Below are 19,914 nucleotides of genomic sequence, written 5' to 3'. Positions count from 1 at the left end.
GAAGTAAAAGTAAGTAGACTAAGCACATATCATCCAATTAAAGTACAAATTGACAATAAACAACAGGACAAACAACAGAAATGTAAGTTTAGTGATGTTTTTGTTTTTTGTTTTTTAAATGAAAGGTTTCAATCTTTTTGGTTTACAATGTTTGGAGGAAACACAGCATAAACTCAGTAGAGCATTATGGACTTAAATGAAAAGGAAAAAGAAATGATCTGTCTTTAAATGAGTGAGTGTGATGATTTGCCCCAGATTTTTATTGTGCGAGCAACAAGACCAAATGATATAATGCATTGCTCATGTCTAATAGTTTAATTTGTCGTGACATTGATGGATATTACAATATTAGCTCTCCTATTTAATATCATGAGCAGCTGTCGTTGTGTATACACGTTGTAAAATAAATGTAGATACAGTTAAAATGCTGCTCGAAACTGTGCAGAAGGTACTGTTACGGGCTCCTCTAAATATTCACATATTAAACCTGCCTGGTTGTTCATCCACCCACCCACTTTATCAACCTCTCTCTCGCTTTCCAAACATTTCTCCCAGCGATCAGCTTGACCAACAGTCTATCTGTTTTTGGATAAGCCTCAAGAGCTAAATCCTGAAGATTATATTTGACTAATTCATGTCATGCAAAACAAACAGAAGTTTCTGCACCACACAGAGGCACATTCATGGAGCTGTTTGCAGGCCACCATGTCCAGTGTTTTTGGCATCCATTCCATCTGCCTGTTTTACAAGGACTCAGCAGCTTTTTCCTAGGAAATCGCTCTGTTTTTCACAGAATTAAATTGGCTGATCAGACATGAGTTCATTTATTTACAACATTTTCTTTTGTGTGTCTATCCTCACAGGAATAGCATACTCCTGCTGTATGTTTCCTTGAAACTGAGCTTGAATAACAGAACACAGGGAAAACAGTTTTGGCACTACACAAGGAGAGTAGTATTGAGACACAACTTTAGTTTGTGTGTATTGTGATTGTATGAGCTCTCTAAGTTCTGAGTGCAATATTATCAGAAGATGTGTGTCATGGTGTTGAGTCATTCCTGACAGGTGTGTGTGTGTCTGCCCGTCATCAGCTTTCCAGTGTAATCAATCATGCTGCATCTGTGGAAGGAACGACAGTGCTTGCTTGTGTCACTTGTGTGACAGCTTGTGTGAATGTGTGACAGTAATGAGATTTTGTGTGTGTGTGTGTGTGTGTGTGTGTGTGTGTGTGTGTGTGTGTGTGTGTGTGTGTGTGTGTGTGTGTGTGTGTGTGTGTGTGTGTGTGTGTGTGTGTGTGTGTGTGTGTGTGTATGTGTGTGTGTGTGTGTGTGTGACTCTGAGCATGTGCAGCTCTGGGTGCGAGTTTAAACGGGATGAAAGATGTCTACAGCTCTTCACATGAGCAAGGAAGCAGTATCTGTTTTACAGGTAGAAGCATGATGTTTTTAAAAATAAAGATAGTAGACCTTTATTAACCTAATATGTAACCTATCTAATAACATGCTTAATTATTAACGCTCATTTTCATTTCTTTTATACCACAGCATTGGTGAATGCTCGATTCTGATTGTCCAGTTGATGTTTTTGAATTTTCTATAACAGCAGCTCAGACAATAGTTCCAGCTGCAAAGTTTATATAAATGTGCTTATTCTAATACATTATCACTCAAAAAGCGGTATCAACCTTACCCAGAGGCTTGTGCGTGTCAGACCTTTGTTACAGTGAGAGGTAAGATTTCTGACATGAGTAAGTAATGAGTAATGATAACGAGTCTATATTTGTCACATATATATATGCACAGTGAAGTTCTTTTCTTCACATACCCCAGCATGTCAGGAAGCTGGTGTCAGAGTGCAGGGTCAGCTATGATACAGCGCCCCTGGAGCAGAGAGGGATAAGGGCCTTGCTCAAGGGCCCAACAGTGGCAGCTTGGCAGTGCTGAGGCTTGAACCCCCAAGGGCTTTGAGGTTTCTTTGTAACAAGCTGCACTTTTTTCATCTTATTCACTTCAACAAGTGAGAGAACAAAGAGAGACTGGTGGAGGAATGAGTGCTTATAGCTGTTACAGGAACTTGTTTTGCATTGTAAAAAATTGAAGAAATTATTAAAATTAACAAAATATATGTATATAATAAATATATAATGTACATCTCTCTCTTTTTATATATATACGCACACATACATAATATATATGTATGTGTGTGTGTGTGTATATATATATATATATATATATATATATATATATATATATATATATATATATATATATACACACATACATATACACATACACACACACATACATACACACACACACACACAGGCAATGAATTGTTTAATTAGTTATTTAATTAATAAAAGTTGTAGTCCCTTTGGGGTGTGATTAGTTTACAGTACTCTACACTACGTTACACACTGGAGCTTTGTTGTAGATTTGTATGTGTGGTTTCTCACAATGCGTGTCTTGGTTTATGTAAGCTTATGCCAGATACTTGTTGGAGAAATTTTTATTAATAACACAAGAATACAACAAAATCTGATACAGGTCTGCTTCGTTTTATTCAAATTTACAGTACAGTAACAATCTATTTACACATGCAGATGTATATAGATAATAATAAATATACAGTTAATTGCTTATAAAGTTCTGCTACATATTTACAATAGTAAAAGCTAACATGCTGGTATGTCTACTAGTGTAGAGGTATTGAAAGAATGATTTCACAAAAGAATTTATGCAATTTTCAGATCCAAATGTTGCAAATCAGCCAAGTCATGTTTGGGGTTCACCATTTGTATTTTTCACTTTTGCACTGGAGCTCCCAGTATATCTCATACACAAAATTTACACCATGTCCAAAGCTTCACATAATTGCTTCAATAACAATGTTACTGTCATTGTCAAGATACATTAATATCACATTTGAATAAAATATTTAGTAAAATAAAAATTTCAAAATCCATATATTTACAGATCTTACAAGTTATTTGAAAGTTTCTCCATTAGACAGGTGATAAATGAAAAAAACGTGCTCTGGGGGGCATTTATTTTGCTGGCATATTTTAGGTCGTCCCCCATTTGTCCACGTAACTGCAAATCAATAGAAAACTCTAGTGACTGATCACCTTTATCCTTCGATGAAACATTTCTATCCTGATGGGACAGGTCTCTTCCAGGATGACCCCGCCCCCATCCACAGGGCTGAAGAGCTCACTGAATGCTTTTATGAGGATGAAAATTATGTCAGTCCTATGCTATGGCCTTCACACTCACCTAACCTCAAGCTAACTGGCACCTATGAGAGATTTTGGAGTGCTGCGTTGGACAGCGTTCTACCACCATCTTCAAAACACCAATCGAAGTAATATCACTTGGAAGAATGATGATCACCCCTCCTGTACACTTCCAGACACCCGTAGAATCTCTACCATGGCACACTGAATCTGTCCTTGTGACTCATGATGGCCCACAACCTTACTAAGACACTGTACGTTGATTTTTTCCTTTAATCTGTCACCTGTCTGTACATTATCATCAACTTTACAGTACAATTGCACCTTCAAACTTTGGAAGGCTGGGCCTTAAGAGTTTAATCATACCAAACTACACCAAAGAAAGAAAGTGCTCTTGGTTTTCTAAGATGAAAGTCGTACTCTGTCCCAAACTACATCAACAAGAACTGATCTGATGGATCCTACAAATATTTACTTTGTGATAAGATTTTGGTTGAGATAAATTTTCATTACTTCTGACCTACAACAGACTCATTGCTCCAGTGCAAAACTAAAAAAGTAAATGTTGGACACTAATCATGTCTTGGCTGACATTTGGAGTAAGAAGAAAAAAACCGCACAGTCGATTTTCCAGCGAATCATTCTAAAACCTGTGAACTCACTTAAAGTCAATCCCATTGTCCATTACTATTGGCTATCTGTTGGCCAACAGATTGGCTTCAATGTATAAACAAGTTGCTCTGAGGAAGACAAGGTTAATACAAGACTCCTTATTGCTGGTCATAATTTGAAATACAAATACTTACTTGGCCCCAAGTCAGAGACACATCCAACACAGCCAAGCTGTTGTTACAGGAAGTCTGAGTGCTCTAGTCTCAAGTTTCTTGGTTTGCTGATTAATTTGCTGTGCTACACACACAGACACCCAGTGCTGGCTGTTGCTGAGTTAATGTAGCTTCCGTCTCATGAATAAAGCACTGATGTCAGTTCTCCTCACTCATGCCTCTGATTCAGCCAATAGAATGGTGTGTGTGTTTGGAGATACAGTCCAAAATGTATAGACAGTGTGTATGTAAGCTCATATGGCAACTGTGTATGGTGTGTCTGTTTGCATTTCGAGGCCTCCGAATCCATCTCTCCAGTATATCCCCTCAATCTGAGGCTTGTGTACGTGTGTAATATCCAGTGCGCAGGTTTGCTCATTCCCAATAGTTGAGTCCTTTTACCTTTACACATGTGTGTATTCCCTAAAGTCACCTTTAACCACACAGTGCAGCAATTCTACTCTGCAACGCACACACACACACGCTCACAAACAGCTACCTTCTTTTCCTCATGCTGGTCTCCAAACGGCCAAGCTCCTCATAGGACTGGTAGAAGAGCTCGAGCTCGTGGCCTCCCCAGCCCCTCCAGACAGCCAGGCACCAGGCCATGTTTTCATTACGAAAGCCACATACAACAGTGTCCTTTGCAACCAGCGCAGCTTCCACTAGGGCCCTGAGTGAAGGAGAGGAGGGGAGAAGGGGGAGAGGTGGAGTGAGAGAGAGAGAGAGAGAGAGAGAGAGAGAGAGAGAGAGAGAGAGAGATATGAAGAGAAATGTGTAAATGTGCTTGAAAACGCTTGAAATAAACATTGTGGATTCTTCCTAGAAATACAAGACACTCTTTTCTGGGAAGTTGGTGAAAGGCTGAGGCCAACTGCCCCACTCTTGGAGATCATCCCTCCTGTGGAGTAAGCGCTGAACCATAATCGGTTACATGTGATTCAGCTAATCAGGGCCCTATGAAGCATCGTACTATTACATCCAGGTGGGTGAATTATGGGTCTTAGACGGCTTGGTCCTATAACAAAGGGCGGTGTGAGCAGGCTGCTATGAACTTCTGCTTCTTTATTGGCTTATTGGTTTAGGGCTGCAGCGATCATGACCATTCCCTACTTACTGCACAGTCATTAACCCATCGGTTAATGTAGACTACAGTTTCCCACAGCTGTGTGAAATTAGATTTTCCTCTAAACTTTCCCACTGCTGCATACAATTTACTATTATTAAATCCATTACTATTATGATTTGTACTTAATGCGATGTTGCTACTGCTATAGCAACACCTACACCACTGCATCACAGCTACACCGCTGACGAATTAACCCTAACCCTAGGAGCGACGCATCCACAGTCAATAATGAGTAAAGAGAAGTAACTATTTTTTTTTAACACTTCAATTTACAATACATTCCCACTGCAGTGAAGCAAAATTTTTCCTTTGTGAGCATTTGCTGTCTTTTGGAGTGTGACGCAAAATTCCAAACATGTTTAGCTATCACTGTTAGAACAGGCTAGCTGTACTATATATTTTTTTTAGGCATCTTTGTTCATGTTTCTTAAACTTGTACAATTCCAGGTGTATATATTTTCCAATGACTATTCATACACATTTTAACCACTATTTATCTCCCATTCAGTGCTCTTTAGAGTATTTTAGTAGCAAAGTTAAGTTTAATCCAATGTACTTATTTCCTTCTTTTGGTCGTCTTTTTGTGGGGTATGCAGTGGTATAAAAAGTGGCTTTCTGCGTGACTGTGACCATGGGCGTGACGCATGATGAGACCGACTCTACATAAAACAATCTGATTTATCTAAATTGCATAACGTTAGTGGGTGGTGTTGCTACTAACTAACTAACAACTCCAGGGTCCAGGGTTTTATCCTGAGCTCAGGTTACTGTCTGTGTGGAGTTTAGCATATTCTCCCCATGGGTTTCCTCTGGGTTCTCTGGTTTTCTCCTATCTCCAAAAAACATGCAGTAGGTGAATTGTTTATGCTAAATTGTGCTTAACTGTGAAGGAGATCCCAGGATAGGCTTTGGATCCACCACAACCATGACCAGGTGCTTCAGACCACTCTCACTCCCTCAATCCTCTAGGAAGCAGTTTCCAGAAAAATGTGCGTGTGCTTGGGTTTCCTCCCACCTCCCAAAAACATGTAGCAGGCAGACCGGCTGCACTAAACTGCCCAAAGGTGTGAATGGGTTGTGAATGGCATTCCCATTTAGGGTAAATTCTCCCAGCTTGTGCCCAGTGTTTCCGGGATAGGCTCCAGATCCACTACAAACATGAGCAGGATAAAAACCTAAAGATGTATGAATGAATGAATGAATAAATAGCTTGTGTTGGTGTTCTTCAGCACCGTTGCAATGAAATGTTTTTTCTCTTTTCACTTATGGTTTAAAATGTTAAAAATGACGTAACTTTGCTGCTGTTTAATATACATGCAAAAAGAAAAACTAATTAAAGAAGAACTGAAAGACATTTTAGTTTAGGAAAGCCAGTAGTTTTCAAATTGTATATAGTGTATGTTTATATCTTTATATAAATTTCAACTTTAATATAGTAAAAAAAGTTAAACTTTCACCATGTAAAGGGTTTAACCAATCACATATCTATGCTCAGTATATCAATCATTACATTTTATTTATATGAAGCATGCCAATGACTTTGCAAGACTTTGCTGACTATTTCAATATCAGTATAGAATAAGTATTATGCTTGCACCACTTGTCTCCTAAACTTCTTGTATGTAAATGCTTAAGTTCATATTCCATTTTCCCCAAAATCTTGTTTAATTAATATATTAAAATATCTTTTATTTTTATGTAGATAAAAAAAAATCACAATCTTACATAGGTTTTACATAGGGTTGAGAAATAATGTGTTTGATTTGCTGAATCTCATCAGTCAGGCCTTTAGGGAGCCATGGTTGCTTGATCTGAGCTATTCAATGGATGGTATAATGTAGGATTAAGCTCTTTGCTGCTGGTTTGGTTCTTCATTGATTGACCTGAACTTAGCCTTGGGCACAACGTAGGTTTAATCACGTTCATAAAGAAGGCGTAAAGTGCTGAGAGCAATCAAACATCTTAAAATGATGTGTACTATTACAAGTGCACCCACCCCCATATAACTCATCTTTAAGAAAGTGCATCAAAGTGTGCCGTTCTTTTTTTTTTATAATGAATTTAATAATGAGGTGATAAATCACACTGATACGCCTTAACCACTGACATTGTGTTGGCGCTAATTCTTGTTCGGTTCTCCAGCAAACCCTTTAAAATGTGAGAGAATGCTATTAAATAATGATGTACATGTGGGTGTTCTGTCACATGGCTTTACTAACAACTCAGTCACATGCTTATCTGTCATATCTTGTCCTAAAGATGTATTTTACTAATCCCCCAAACATCCCTGAATATTTACTGTGTGAGAACCAGTGCTGTTTAGGATTAAGCAGTACCACTCCTGTGCAGCACAGAATGAATGAACTATAGCTCTGCCAACTGCAAAAATGTGTCAAAAAAAGGAGAGCGACAGAATAGTCACTGACTCCGTCAGTTGCACCGGCAACATGCTGGTGGAAAAGCACCTTGATGTGAATGCCTTGTATCCTATCAGCACTGAATCTGGTGGAAAACTATAACTCCAATTCACTATTCTGTATAATCTAAGATGATTTATGTGCTTGAACAGCATGCAGTTACTACCACAGACCTTGTACTTGATTCATTCATAGTCTTAAGGGATGCAAGAGAAGGCAGTTGGAAAAAAGTCAGGTATCTGGCCACTGTCTTGTTGACCAAGATGTTCTGAACTAGTCTGACTAGTATCCTAGGCAGAAAGCATGGGAAATTATGTCGTATGGTGCTAGTTGCTAGTACAGTTATGGAAAAAGTGGGAAAAATGTCACCTGGCTTAATCTTTAACTGTCCTGTTTCAGTGAGCCTGTGCCTACTGTAGCTCTAGATTCCTGATCATGGCTTACAGGAGTGGAACTGGATGTGGACTTCTGCTGTTGTAGCCTATTTGCCTCAAGGTTCGGCGTGTTGTGAGATATGAAATACTTTTCTGTTACCCGTCAGCTTGAACCAGTCTGGCCATTCTCCTTTAACCACTCTCACCAGCAAGGCATTTCCACTCACTGAACTGTTGCTCAATGGATGTTTTTTGTTTTTCACACCATTTTGTATAAACTCCATGAAAATCCCAGGAGATAAGCATTTTCTGAAAAAACTAGCCTGTTTAGCACCAGCAACCAAGGCATGTTCAAGGTCACAGAGATCACTTTTTTCCTAACCCAGTCTGATGTTTGATGTGAACATTAACTAACGCTGGATGGCAAGTGTATACATCAGGAAAGCAAATTTGGTAAGTTTGGTCAAGTTTATGTGGAATCAGAAGTTTGGTGGAACACACATAAGGATCACAGCCTATTTTATCCACTTTGTCGAAGTACCGTTTATTTTCTTTTGAATTAAGGTGAGTAATTTTAGCCATCTTTCACATCTAGTTAAGTTTGTGTTCTGCAGTGAAGCCAGATATTTGGGCCAAATATGCCCACTACAAGACAAATTGTGTGAGAGTATTGTGTTCATCAAGCACATATCATTTGTGATAGTTAGGTGACCACATACCTTTGGTCACACAGTGTACATAAATGGACCCCGATTAGTAAAGTTTTAAAAGTACACTACATGGACCTTCCAGGTTAAAAGATATATACTAAAAGTATAAAAGGTGTAACTTGAGGGTACCACCCTAGCAACAAGGTAAGGTACAGTTTAGTACCCTTTTTTCTGAGTGTATTTGCTTTCTGTATGGTATCATTCAGCGATGGAGGACAGATGCCCTCACTAAGGAGGAAAAACTCAAGACTTGGTTCTTTAATGCATCTAGCTAATCATAGCAAACAAGCTAGCACCCATCCAAGGTAAACCAACTGGGAAAGGAAAGGAACCACAAATGCAGTGTCAAAGATGCAATAGTTTGAGTGCAAAACCACAGAGTTCATACTGAGACTGTAAAGTGAAGGAAACCTTACCAAGTTGTTTAGGCTGCTTGTTTAGGAGCCACCCAAACAACAAACTAGTCAGGTGAATTTTATGCTGACTAGCATAAGAGAACACAGGGTAACTATTTTAGAGCCAAAATCTAAACACAGAATCCCATGGAAAAAAAAGGTTTTTTTTTTTTTTTTTTCTCTCTCTCTCCTTGGAAAAGGAACGGTAAAGACAGTTCACCTGACTGGGAACATTTGTGGTCATTGTGAAGAAAGACTTGGAACTCAGTGAGTCAGACTCTGTATGAGGTTTTCAGAACTTTAACATTGGGAGGGGTTCAGCTTGAAGACGTGATTAAAAACAAAAACAAAAAAATGTTCAAGCTTTGTGGGACAGCTGGCTAGAATCTGCACCTGGATGGAAACCAATTTGACAGGGCAGAGGTGAGAGTACTGTCATGTAGACAAGTACAAGCTCTCATCAGTTCAACTATGAGTTCCACCTGGATCCAGTCCAGTTTCAGTGTGGAGAGAACGCCTGACTGGAAGAGCCATAAAAATCCTACCTAATCATGTGTCTGAAGTAAATATATTTGCTGGAAGAAACATTTGTGTTTAAAACTTGAAAGACAGATTTTGATGATAATTTTGTCAGTCAGTTTGCACTTAAATTCCATCTATCTGAGCTAGCTAGATAAAAACTATGATGGATACAGGAAAAGATTTGCATTTGTAAAACTAACAATCCTGACATTTCTGGAGAGTAAAGACGTCATCTGCAGTGAGAGAGCGTTTACGACTTAAGGGACCAGTGAAACTGTCGTTACTCCGTCCTACATGTGTATATGTTGAGACTGGAGTCTCTAAAATTTGTATAAAGTCGTACTGAGCATGTGGGTGTCTGTCAATCTCACTTTTTTGCTGTACAAATCTTCAGCTGTGTATGTGGTGTGTGGTCTTTATACCTCTGCTCCTATAAGAAATATCCATCTTCTCTCTCTTTCTCAACAACCACTGAAGCTTTTAGAAATACAGTACAATTACAACACTCCTGTGAGCAATAAATGCATGATGAATATCTGTATGCTTTATGGAAGCTGAGTGTTGCCAAATTAATATTCACATTCTTTCTCTTTTTGCTTGTTAGGACTTTGAATTTAGTGGTGTATAACTAGGTTTCACATATTAAACCATGATGAGGGAAGCCCACAGCATTGCCAGAGCTGCTTAATTGCCTCCCGTTTTACACTCTTCGAGCATTTTTGGGGGAATTTTTTGTGATCATACTCCGTAATTGTGCTGTATTTACGGACAGCCTTTCTCTACTTTTTTGGGGCTTTTTATTTTTGAAAGGAAGCAGCCAAACATTAAACGTACATAATCTTCTCTTTACTCCAAATATAGTTAATTAGCACAAAGATGTTTGCTTCTTTAGTTTGCAATGGAGCTACAAGCCCAATTTAGCTAACAAGTAGTCTTCATTACCTGTAATTACTAGGGGTGGCACAGGCTATTTAACCAATAAGATAAGATAAGTCATGACAAGTGCTGTGCAAAAGAGTGCTGTGGGTTGCACTATCCAATCTAACTCAGCTAATTTAGAGGCTATTGGATTAAAACTGAAAACTCCTTACTGAAGCTGGAGTTTAAAAAAACAAATAAACAAAAAAAAACAAACCCTGCTAGTGACATAGCATCTTCCATCTATGAAAGGTCAGTCATTGAGCTATAAGAAGGGTTCTGCTGATGGACATGAGCATCCATGCTGCATGCTCCAAGTTTACATTAGATTCAACTTTATTGTCTATTTATGGTATTTGGCAGATGCCCTTATCCAGAGCAACTTACATTTCTCTCATTTATACAACTGAGGGTTAAGGGTCTTGCCCAAGAGCCCAACAGGGGTAGCATGGCAGTGCTGGGGCTTGAACTTCTGACCTTCTGATCAGTAACCCAGAGCCTTTAACCACTGAGCTACCACTGCCCCCAAGTTCCAGTATCAACGATTTCTGCTGGGCTGTCACGTCCTTCACACGAGTGCAGACACGAGAGAAACTTTACAAAGTCCGTACATAGTGCAATATGATACATAGAACTATTATTTATTCCACATATTTATTTATTTTCATCATTAACGGTGCAGCCTAAAAAGCACTGAAGCTAGAAAAAAAATTAATAATTTGTAAGAAGTATATGGCTACTAACTGACGTCTGGTTTGATGCACTTATAATATAGCCTAAGAATAGAGATATCCTCAATCAGTTTTTGCTTTAACTATTGGAAGTTGATTAATTAAAACGAAGTCATTCAACCCCCAATAATTACCTGTTTAGCTTTGCGTAAACTGCCTTCCTAAATCATCACACCTCAATCCACACTGATTTTAAACAGATTTGTATATGTGCTTTCTGACAAGTATGACCCTGTTATCTATAAAGATGAACAAATGTACACCACAGAGCTAAAAACACCTGTAGCAGCCATCTTGCAACGGCAAATCATTTAAGGGTGTTTGTATACTGCTTATAACAATTTACTATCACAATCACTTTCTTCCTGGCCACATAGTTTGAACTCTGCCCAAGTACCAGACTCCAAGCTTAGAAAGCAGAAATGTACATTTGATGTGAACATAATGATAATATAGAGTTGACTGTGATCCCAGACTCATTCTGCTATGAATGGTATCACTGAGCCAAATGAACATCACACACTTTTGCTGTGAATGTAGACATGCCATCAACTCAGTGCTAAACTGGAAGCATCAAGCTTTCTTTACCTGGTAATAACATCAGCTTCATAACTCCATTACATAGCTACAGAAGCAAATATCTGACAAAAAACTTTACAGTGAGGGAAAAAAGTATTTGATCCCCTGCTGATTTTGTACGTTTGCCCACTGACAAAGAAATGATCAGTCTATAATTTTAATGGTAGATTTATTTGAACAGTGAGGGACAGAATAACAACAAGAAAATCCAGAAAAACGCACGTCAAAAATGTTATATATTGATTTGCATTTTAATGAGGGAAAAAAGTATTTGACCCCGTCTCAATCAGAAAGATTTCTGGCTCCCAGGTGTCTTTTATACAGGTAACGAGCTGAGATGAGGAACACACTCCTAAAGGGAGTGCTCCTAATCTCAGCTCGTTACCTGTATAAAAGACACCTGTCCACAGAAGCAATCAATCAGTCAGATTCCAAACTCTCCACCATGGCCAAGACCAAAGAGCTCTCCAAGGATGTCAGGGACAAGATTGTAGACCTACACAAGTCTGGAATGGGCTACAAGACCATTGCCAAGCAGCTTGGTGAGAAGGTGACAACAGTTGGTGCGATTATTCGCAAATGGAAGAAACACAAAAGAACTGTCAATGTCCCTCGGCTTGGGGCTCCATGCAAGATCTCACCTCGTGGAGTTGCAATGATCATGATAACAGTGAGGAATCAGCCCAGAACTACACGGGAGGATCCTGTCAATGATCTCAAGGCAGCTGGGACCATAGTCACCAAGAAAACAATTGGTAACACACTACGCCTTGAAGGACTGAAATCCTGCAGCACCCGCAAGGTCCCCCTGCTCAAGAAAGCACATATACATGCCCGTCTGAAGTTTGCCAGTGAACATCCAAATGATTCAGAGGACAACTGGGTGAAAGTGTTGTGGTCAGATGAGACCAAAATGGAGCTCTTTGGCATCAACTCAACTCGCCGTGTTTGGAGGAGGAGGAATGCTGCCTATGACCCCAAGAACACCATCCCCACCGTCAAACATGGAGGTGGAAACATTATGCTTTGGGGATGTTTTTCTGCTAAGGGGACAGGACAACTTCACCGCATCAAAGGGTCGATGGACGGGGCCATGTACCGTCAAATCTTGGGTGAGAACCTCCTTCCCTCAGACAGGGCATTGAAAATGGGTCGTGGATGGATATTCCAGCATGACAATGACCCAAAACGCACAGCCAAGTCAACAAAGGAGTGACTCAAGAAGAAGCACATGAAGGTCCTGGAGTGGCCTAGCCAGTCTCCAGACCTTAATCCCATAGAAAATCTGTGGAGGGAGCTGAAGGTTCGAGTTGCCAAACGTCAGCCTCGAAACCTTAATGATTTGGAGAAGATCTGCAAAGAGGAGTGGGACAAAATCCCTCCTGAGATGTGTGCAAACCTGGTGACCAACTACAAGAAACGTCTGACCTCTGTGATTGCCAACAAGGGTTTTTAAACCAAGTACTAAGTCATGTTTTGCAGAGGGGTCAAATACTTATTTCCCTCATTAAAATGCTAATCAGTTTATAACATTTTTGACGTGTTTTTCTGGATTTTTTTTTGTTGTTATTCTGTCTCTCACTGTTCAAATAAATCTACCATTAAAATTATAGACTGATCATTTCTTTGTCAGAAGGCCAACATACAGAATCAGCAGGGGATCAAATACTTTTTTCCCCTCACTGTATACCAGCCAATATGCAAACCTAATGCAACTCATAGAGGTGGGTTCAATTGTTAAACAAAAAGAAGATTCAAGGGAAAATGACCATGTATCGACCTATGCATTAATACTACTTACAAATTTTTCCCCATCGTACATGCTTACTTACACACCTCCTAATAACCTTACAGTTTCTGAGGATAGACACTCATTTAATTTTTTTTTATTACTATGTTTGGCATGACTTATAGTTACAGAATAAAGCAAACATTCCCATCCTCCCATATGAGGCCCAGCTGCTTTGCTCATGGAGGCTACATGGATTACTGGGCAGCCCTCCAAGCTGTGCTAAATGTGATTAAATAGTACATTTACAGCACTGTTATGTAAGACAGGTTTAAGATTCTTAGATATAGTTTGACACGGGCTAGCAATCAAAGAAGTATTAAGATCAGATGAGGTAGACTTTTAGGGAGAAATTTTAGGAAGGATTATGAGACTGTATATGGCCCAGCATTGGCACTCACCCGTACTGTCCTGGGACAGTCAGCACAGCAATCACACGACCTCTGAGCAACCCTGACTGTTCCTGGACTTCGATCACCATTATGTCTCCTCCGCACCTGCAACATACCACATCATTAAGTCCATAACACAACATTCGTTCCTCCTCACTCTATAATCCACATATTATAGGATGATTAAGTAATCTTTAGATACAGAAAATTTCCAGAGGAGTGTTATCTTGTTAAACTGTTTTCTCTTCCAGGAATATAGTATTACTTCGCATGTGACGTAACACATTCCTACTAAAGTTGGTTTAAGCAACTAGTGAAAAGCCCTCAGTATCGCGCGAGTCCCGGGGCCAGTGCCAAAACAATACTTTCTGTTAATCCCTGCTCAGTAAATAACTATTTAGATGAAAGAAGCCTACTGTACAGGGATTTACAATCAATTCACAAGAATTTTCTTCAACCATGTACCCAGGTTTTGATAATTGTGAGGGAGCCTAACCTGTTTTTTTTTTTATAAAGAGAATAATGAACTAAAAAAACAACAACCAAAAAACAAACAAAAAAAAACAGTCCACATACGAGTATCAGTTGTTCTTGGTTCACAACCAATAGCTGTTTTATTTAATCATTTATCAAAAAAAACAAAACAAAAAAACACAGCTGGGTGACACACTAAATGATAAATCAGAGGCTCTGTTCTGACGTTTTTTTTTTTTTCTTTCTTTTTTTTTTTTTGCTGGCACGATTTGGCTCCACTTAGAATGCAGATCAATACAACGTTTTTCAGACTGATCATCTTTATCCTGTGCTGAAACATTTCTATTCTGTTGGGAGTGGTCCCCCCCCCCCCCCCCATCCCCCTTTCAGAAACTATGCACTGAAGCTCTTTTGGAGGCTCATAGTAGCCCAAGTTTTTTTCCTCCCTTTTTACTTTCATCACCCATTTCCTCACTACCATCAATTTGTTTGGTCTTATTGACTGAAAAATAATTGGTAGTTATTAAGTGAATCATAAGTGTGTCAGTCATCATGTTATGTGGTGTTGTACAGACTTTGAAAGGCTGTCCATTGGATTTGTGTGCAAATATAAAGATGTCCTAAACTGCCAAGGAAAAGGATGTCTAATTTTCAAAATGAAAGATACAAAATGTTATCAGTAACCAACCAAAATAATGTTTCATTGTAAGGTATACATGTAGAGGTTATGCCTTACATGCATTCACTTTTGTGTTTTATGTGATCTGTAGCCATGCCTTTTTTTAAGGTTACTTTGTGTTTTGCTTGTATGTGAAAATATTGGATTATGTTCTTACACATCAACCTAATAACCCAGAGATAGCATATGAAAAATAGCATTTTGGCTAAATCTGGTGCATTTACATTGAGGTTAATTATTATTTATAGTGTTTCCCACAGGTGTGAAAGAAACCAGGAGGCAGGATTAGGTGTTTTTGGAATGGAGAGATGGGATTGTGGTTTGCGGAGGTGATTCCTAGAGGGTTGAGGGTGTGGTTGGGTTGGGTTTTTGTGATTTCTGCCATGTTTTTATATACCATTTGAAGTTACTAGCCAGCAACCAAAATCAGTATTTCAAAAACAATTAGCAGGTAAATGTTTTCCTGTCTTCCCTGACCCAAAACTGGGAAAGCCTGCTGTACCTGGGTATCCAGATTGTGCCGTTGACTGGAAGTACGTTAAGGGCCTGAAGGTGAGGAAGAGTTTGGCTCTGAAGTGCTGGATCTGCGCTTCCTAGAGGTGAAGACTCCTCTGAGATCTGCTCGTCCTGAGCTCTGTCTGCATCCTCGCAGTCTGTGGAAAAGGGCATGCTGCTGGAGCTGGCTAAAGAGCTGAGGGCCCCTGAGCTGGAACCCTCAATGTGGGCGAGTCCTGCCAGCTGCTCTGAGCTGAACCCAGAGGAGCTGATGGAGCAGTAATCTACTGAGTCCTGCTGGCTGAGGATCTGTGTGCCAGCATCCTCGGTGTGGATTATTGTCACTGTGACAGTGGGTTTAAGCTCGAGTGGGCCTGGCTCCTCTTCCTCTGTTTGCACCTCAGTATCCAAAGTGACATCTGTAACTCCTGCTGGATTCTGGATAGGGAAAACGTCTCGGAATGGGTGCAAGTCACTGCAGCTGTAACTGGCGCAGAGCTGGTAACTAGCGGCATGGTACATCAGCAGAGTGTTAGTGTGGTCATCCAGACACCAGATGGCCTCGTCACCTCGAAAACTCGGGGCGGAGGTCATAGAGACCACACAGGAGGGCAGAAGGTAAGGGTCGAGGCGGCGAATGGGTTGCAGTGTATGGCTGTCGATCACGAGCACACCAGGCCCATTAGTGTACCACACCTCAGAGCCGGAGCGTACAGGCACGATGCTCTTTACAGGATATGGCCTTTGGCGAGGGTCCAAATCCTCCATCCCCAACAGGGACTTGTTCACAGTGTGAGAGCATACGTAGGCCTCACCTTCCACTGGCAAGTCATCCACTAGATTGTACACAGCAATCAGGCCGTCTGCCATGCCAGCGAATACCTGTGGCAGAGACTGCAAAAGCAGTACAACAGTTAATGTTAATAACATTTAATAATCTCTATTTTTAAACACTGCTTACAGTTCTTCAAAAAGTATATTTCATTTGCTTTCAGTCCCCAGGAATTGTCATTAAACATGTCCTGATTCCTGAGGTATAAAGATGAGGTAACACACATGTAAAACCCTTCATCAAATGCAATTAGGGCCTTAAAAAAGTTTTCACATGTCTGTTTGCACACTGTGCCTCCACACATTGAAGAGGACAGTGAAGAAGGGAAAAAGTAGGCTAAATGTCACAGTTAAAGAGTTTCACTTTAGTTGATTCTTATGGTTGTCAAGGTTCTAAGTCAACTGTTAAATTGCTCTTTCATAAGAGCAAGCTGTTTGGAAGTGTTGCAAGAGCGGCACATCTAACAAGATGCAGTGTCTGAACGTCACCAAGGGTCATCCAAACTGGCATTAGGTTGTTGTCCGATGAATCCAAAATCAAACGTTTAGGTCATGCACACCATAAGCATGTTTGGCAGCAAAAGAGGACTGCATACATGGAGAAACACTTGATCCCCACTGTAAAATACGGAGTGGATCGTTCATGCTTTGGGGCGAGTGGTTCATGGGCGCTTATAAAGATTGATAGCATTATGAATTCTGCTAAGCATCAGGATATTTCAGCCAAAAACTTGGTTGCCTCTACCAGTAGTTTCAGACTCGACCATAGTCAGAGCTTTCAACAAGATGATGCACCAAACATACTTCAGAAATTGTTAAGAAACACAATCAATGCGTTGCAATGACCATCTCGGTGTCCAGATTTCTAGAGAGCACGCTACAATTTTTTTTTAAAATTGAACATCATGCTTTTCTACAAAGATGCTGACAAGAATGTGTTGGTGTGCTCAGTCACTTCCTGGTATGAGATATACAAAAGTTCAGCATAGGCAACATTTGCACAGAGTGGTACACACTACCGCCAAGATAATTAGCCATGACATAGGCCTATATGTCTGCTATTATTTCTTTCCATATACAGGATAAAACCCTTTAAGTCACCTCTGACACCTCTCATCCAGCAAACAAAAACAAGAGCTAACCATTTGCTGTTATTGTTTATTTCTCCTAGGCTCAGTCGCTCAGTTCATATTATTAACCTTTTTATTCTCTTGCATACCAGATGCTGCTTTCGTTGATTAGTGTGTAGGAATGTAATTTTGTGTGTGAGAATGTATTATTCCCTATTAATTGAAATGCTAATAAAGTGTGCTTTGTATGAATTCATCCAGCATAATTTCTTTAATATTACATCTAATTACAGTGATTATTTAGAATACATGGTACATGAGTTTAGTTTTTGTTTTTCTGAAAATAAAATATTTGTTAGTGTGGGAGAGAAGACACTCTTGATGCCAATATTGTCACACTTAACATACTATAGTGTATAGAAGACAAATAAAATTGGCTAGCAATGTTTTTTTTCTGAAACGACAAGCATTGTCCCTATTTTATGTAGCATGTCATTTTATAGCTTTTTTTGAATTTAAGTCTCTAATGCCGCCCTGAAGGCACAAAGTGCTCGCCATTGACACTGAATGCTTCAAAAACATAGTTGGAGGCCACATCAAAGTGTACAAGGGGAGTCTAAGTGTGTGTTTGGAGAGGGATGAAGCGCAACTCTGTCATTGTTGTCTGTACAGAGGACCATCTGCCTCAGAGAACTGAAGCACTAACACCTGCACTCTGGACACTTCAAACGAGAGGAGGAGAAGGTGGAAAAAAAGTCTTTGTTCGACACGGTAGAGGTCCTTCATCGTAAAGCCTGGGTGGAGTATGGGGTGAAGTTGGCTAGCAGCTAATTGACACTGACCATGTGGTTGTAGGAAAGCAGTAAATGCAACACTGGCTATCTTATGTGAGTATAATAATCAACGTGTAAATATTGAGTCTTGAAGATACCACTATCCAAGCAGCCATGTAAATAAGATTATACACCAATCAGAATCCAGAGCTCGACTGCCTTTTTTTTTTTTTTAAAGCCCAGTTAAAGGTTTTTTTTTATTTTTTATATATTTTTTATTTACGTAAATGCATTCATAGGACAATTTTATCCAAAAGGCCCTTATATGTGAGGTGGAATCCAATACAGTATTACAGATGAGCAGCTTAGGTTTAGACTCTAGGTACATAGCAACTAGGTAGCCATGGTAAGATTTGAACTCACAACCTGATAATCATCTTAAGGTCTGAAACAGCTGGCGCCTATAAAGACTGACAGACAACCACTGCTTTTTCTCTTTGGAGATCTGGAAGAAGCCCAGCCGAAGGACTGGCGAGTGTGTGAACTGGCTTGGATACTGACCTCTGACCTGGCTGGCAGCAACGTGAGGCAGGTGACCACAGCCGGACAAGAGATCAGTTTTTGCGGGTGACTCAGGGGACACATCTCTTTCAGGCTGTAGATAAAGACCTCCTGCTCCTGAAAACAGTCACATGGAAAGCAAGATTAGTTATCTGTATTCAGCATGGCTGGAACAGTGGCTGAGGAAAAAGAAGAAACAAATAGCAACTAAAGAACAGAATCAGCCACGTGGCCTAGATGCTTCTAAACCAAAGCTAGGTATATGCTACAAGGCAAAATAAAAGAAATCATTTTCAAGAACCAGAAAGTATATCACACTAAACACTATTTTTAAATTGAAAACTGTTTTTTGTTGTAAGGGTGAACAACAGATGACACAGGTAGGGGGTTTTGATTTGCAATCAAATAATCACAACCAATACAAAATTAGTGCCATTCATAATTATATCATGTATATTATGCAGAGTAGTGCAAGTAGTAACAATAAACAAAGGAAATAACATTAATAACTGAAATTGTGCACAATGAACACAAAAATGTGTTTGAACTAAAATGTAGGTAATGATGATAGAATAGTGTCATCATGTAATTTGTGAAGCAGACTGGGCAGAAGTGGATATTTATTAGCACAGTAGTCCTGTAATTGTGTAATAAGTGCATTTTTAAAGTACTATTATTTAGTACTTTAGTACTAAGTATTTGGCTGAGGACCTGGAAGTAGAACCATTAGCAGGAGAAATACATGCCTGGGATATTCAAATCACTATCTTTAATTTATATAATAATTTCATATCAGACATTAAAAAAAAAGTCTGATTTTCCATTGATTTCAAATTAGGATTTGTTTATTTCACTGCAGTTTTGACATGTCCGACCTCCTTGGTCACAGTAGTAGTGGACCTTTTGCTTGACTTGGCTCTATTTCTTCGGCACCAAGGACCAGCTTTGACCTGAGGGTGAGAACTGGACTCACCTATATTTATAAATACTGCTTTAATAAATACATAATACATTTC

At 39.6% G+C, this 19,914-nt stretch overlaps 1 protein-coding gene across 2 annotated transcripts in view; it reads right to left on the bottom strand.

Annotated features, from left to right (window-relative positions):
• Positions 1 to 2,541: 2,541 nt before the first annotated feature.
• lrrk1 (leucine-rich repeat kinase 1) overlaps positions 2,542 to 19,914 on the bottom strand; it is a 125,836-nt gene continuing 108,463 nt past the window's right edge. For both annotated transcript variants that reach the window (XM_017478288.3, XM_017478287.3), the window contains 4 exons: positions 18,899 to 19,015; positions 15,671 to 16,557; positions 14,025 to 14,120; positions 2,542 to 4,732 (listed from right to left, as the gene is read on the bottom strand). In XM_017478288.3, the coding sequence (XP_017333777.1) occupies positions 4,555 to 4,732; positions 14,025 to 14,120; positions 15,671 to 16,557; positions 18,899 to 19,015 (1,278 nt within the window). In that variant the 3' untranslated portion in view covers positions 2,542 to 4,554. The remainder of the gene's footprint in view (positions 4,733 to 14,024; positions 14,121 to 15,670; positions 16,558 to 18,898; positions 19,016 to 19,914) is intronic.

Source organism: Ictalurus punctatus, chromosome 10, assembly GCF_001660625.3.
Source record: "Ictalurus punctatus breed USDA103 chromosome 10, Coco_2.0, whole genome shotgun sequence".
Taxonomy (NCBI): domain Eukaryota; kingdom Metazoa; phylum Chordata; class Actinopteri; order Siluriformes; family Ictaluridae; genus Ictalurus; species Ictalurus punctatus.
The sequence above is the reverse complement of the archived record's forward strand: the minus strand, read 5'-3'. Positions and strand labels throughout refer to the sequence as shown.